Source organism: Galendromus occidentalis, unplaced genomic scaffold (assembly GCF_000255335.2).
Source record: "Galendromus occidentalis unplaced genomic scaffold, Mocc_1.1 scf7180000075389, whole genome shotgun sequence".
Lineage (NCBI taxonomy): Eukaryota > Metazoa > Arthropoda > Arachnida > Mesostigmata > Phytoseiidae > Galendromus > Galendromus occidentalis.
Genome location: NW_003803379.1, coordinates 731,580 through 734,351, shown reverse-complemented (window position 1 = coordinate 734,351; position 2,772 = coordinate 731,580). Strand labels below are relative to the sequence as shown.

General features: G+C 50.7%; 1 protein-coding gene across 1 annotated transcript; it reads left to right on the top strand.

Moving 5' to 3' along the window:
- The first annotated feature begins 304 nt into the window (after nt 1-304).
- Nucleotides 305-2,178, top strand: LOC100898581 (uncharacterized). The gene is made up of 4 exons (XM_003737087.1): nt 305-540; nt 716-825; nt 1,485-1,614; nt 1,926-2,178. Exons 1-4 carry the CDS (start codon nt 305-307, stop codon nt 2,110-2,112), a joined length of 663 nt encoding a protein of 220 aa, XP_003737135.1. The 3' UTR covers nt 2,113-2,178.
- Nucleotides 2,179-2,772: the final 594 nt, after the last annotated feature.

Genomic DNA, 2,772 nt, shown 5'->3' with positions numbered 1-2,772 from the left:
ACCGACCGACAGAGGGATAGATAGGTCAGGCTGCCTCTGACAGAAGCGATGGGAGTATTGATGGTCGGGCCGCTGAAAGAACGTTCTTTTCAGAGAATATTTGATGTTGACGTAAGCCGCAATTACTGTCGTCATTCGAGAGCAATCTAACTCTTTGAGCTCGGACTGCACGCGAACTCGTGATCTCTCCACACGGACACCAGGTCGAATTCGTCTACCGAACGTGGAGCTTCCAAATACAGAGGAATAACACACACACTGACGGTTGACAACAGCTCCCTGAATATGTCGCCATAAAGTGCCGATGACGGTGATGACGTCGACCATCACAAGCAAAACTTTGCCATTCGTTCTTTGGGCATGTTTAGCTTGGCCGACGATCTCGGCGGGAGAGAGTACCCAAATCGGAGAGCTCCTGGATAAAATCAAAAGACTCCCGCCGAATGACAACGACATCAATGCAGTCAATGTCTTGAATTGCCTGCAGGATTGTACGTGGAAACTTTTGATCAGGGAGTACTCCGATCACGACTATCGCAGGCAAGTGAAATACATTATTTAAGCTCTCCCATATGGAGTTGAAGCTTTTGTGACCCGCGAGGGTAGGCGGGCGAAAGACTTCAGGTCGACGGCTATTCGCGATCGAGATCTGCTCGCTCCATCATCTACTCCACGGGAGATCTTCGATTTCTATTTTTCGCTCTCGAATCGACAGACTCACGGATCAGGCCCTAGTGACGCGCTCCATATTCCGGGGAGGCTTAGGAGCGAGCAAAGATCTCAGTGAGATCAAGGAAAATCATACGCTTTTCATGCAACATTACGGTGAGTTGTTGCATTCGGACAGGAGGTCGCTCCTCGCTTTTTGTCAACGACGGCAAGGAGCCGCGCGCTGTAATTCAATACCTATATCTTCCTCCCGCTCACTACCCCCGATTCGAGCCCAAATGAACCAGTGACTCACTGTAGTATCTGATGACATTCATGTAGTCCTCTCGATTGCACGAATCGGGGAGTTCTTGATGGCCAGACCCGACGCCGAGGAACGACCATCTCCATAGAGTTTCTATGTCCCTAAACCTATTCCGATCTCACTCGGGGCTCCCGGTGCGGAGAGAGGTCAAGAACCTGATGACTTCTGAAGCTAGAATTCCGTCTAAATTCCCGATCGGTGAATCGCGTTCTCTGAGGTGCAACTCGCGCTGGGGTTTTAGCCCAGTCGGCCGAGGAAATGACGGTCCGTGGGTAGGGAAATTTTGCGCGTAACATTGGAATGTCCGGCTATACATATAGGAATTCTAGTCCTGAGGTCTCACGGTTGACGTTGACGTCAAGCGAATGAAGAGTCGAACACCCCCCATCCTTGTACGCGCACGATTATTGTTGCATCGCCCCTCCGACGTCAGCGGTCGGGAATGTCGAGATTTGTAGAGCGAAACAGGAGGGGGATTTCCGACGTAAACATGCGTTTGTTCTCTCCACAGACAATTGGATGAAAACCGATAGTTACAGACAGTGTTTAATCAATACCGGAAGCTTGGCTGCTGAGCCCATGCCAGCAGATGACCCCACTCATCCTTGCAGGCGGAGATGCCAGTGCAATGCTGTGTACCAGTGAGTAATCGAAATCAGCAATCATCCCCATTCACTCGAATCATGGAGGCTCGAAGTGAATGTTAAAAGTCTCCCCTGGCGGCGCGGCGATAAACAGACTCCCCTGAGTGATATTTGTCGTAACGCGCGACAAAGATCTCACGTTCTGACGGAACTTCCAGCTGTGTTTGGGCACCTTTGACGCTCGTTCCGAGATTCAGTCCCAATGTTTGGCTTTCTCCAATGGAACGATCGGGAGGCGCGAACGTGTTCAAACATGGCGTGCGAGGTTGAAATCACAGCGTTGACACTATATATTGAATGTGTTTCAGCTACGTATCGAATTTCAAGCATCGCGTTGGTGATGTTCAGAAAATCGCGCTCAAATTTGACTATCTGGATGAAGTTTGGGTGCTGACTAGCGAGTACCATCGGGACTTCGAACGCTACGAAATCGCGAAGCACATCTATCCAGCCGACATGGAGCTCCTCAAAGCCTATTTCTCTTTGTGCGAATGACTCCGTGGGAAATTGCACGGAGCGTTCATTTGCTGAAGGAAATCGTCAGAAATTCCACGATTGTCTTAATTTGAAATCGTGATCACGGTGAATGTACTGCATACCTTCCTCTTCCGATGTATTCACCTACCCATGATCGCGCCTGTTTATTCCTCTCTGAGGAAGCCGAGGGAAGTGGAGCCATGAATCGACGATCTCCTGAAGTCGAACGTCGTTCTCCGAATATGGCGACTCAAGTAAAGGGAACTTTTGTCACATATGTCAAAATTTTGGAGATACCTCGGAGTAGGACGCCACGCCACTTCGCCCGGGCTGCACGCGCGAGATGAAAGACTCAGGCGGAGGAACACAGCGAGAAATGGAGGGAATGATACCTCGAGAGAAACAGAAACTCCTCAGAGGGAGCGCGCCCGGATGATATGGCAGCGGCGGCACAGAACGGCTACCTACGCCGACAGGACACGTGATTCCTCCAGCTTCTTGTTGCTCGCTCTGGAGGGGAAAGATTACCCGGGCGGGTAGATGGCACCACTCAGTCAGATGAAACGACATGACGAACCGGGTACTCATGTACCTCGATCTCTACCGACTGATGATGTCACTTGATACTTGATAAGCATCTCGGATGGTCCGTCCCATCCACAGGCCTCCGAGGTTTCG

What these genes read in the sequence shown, in the direction of transcription:
- LOC100898581 (XM_003737087.1), top strand. Translation starts at nt 305, where the DNA reads ATGACGGTGATGACGTCGACCATCACAAGCAAAACTTTGCCATTCGTT. An exon ending in GCTTTTCATGCAACATTACG is followed by an intron (nt 826 to 1,484) that starts GTGAGTTGTTGC and finishes TTCTCTCCACAG; the next exon opens with ACAATTGGATGAAAACCGAT. An exon ending in CAGTGCAATGCTGTGTACCA is followed by an intron (nt 1,615 to 1,925) that starts GTGAGTAATCGA and finishes AATGTGTTTCAG; the next exon opens with CTACGTATCGAATTTCAAGC.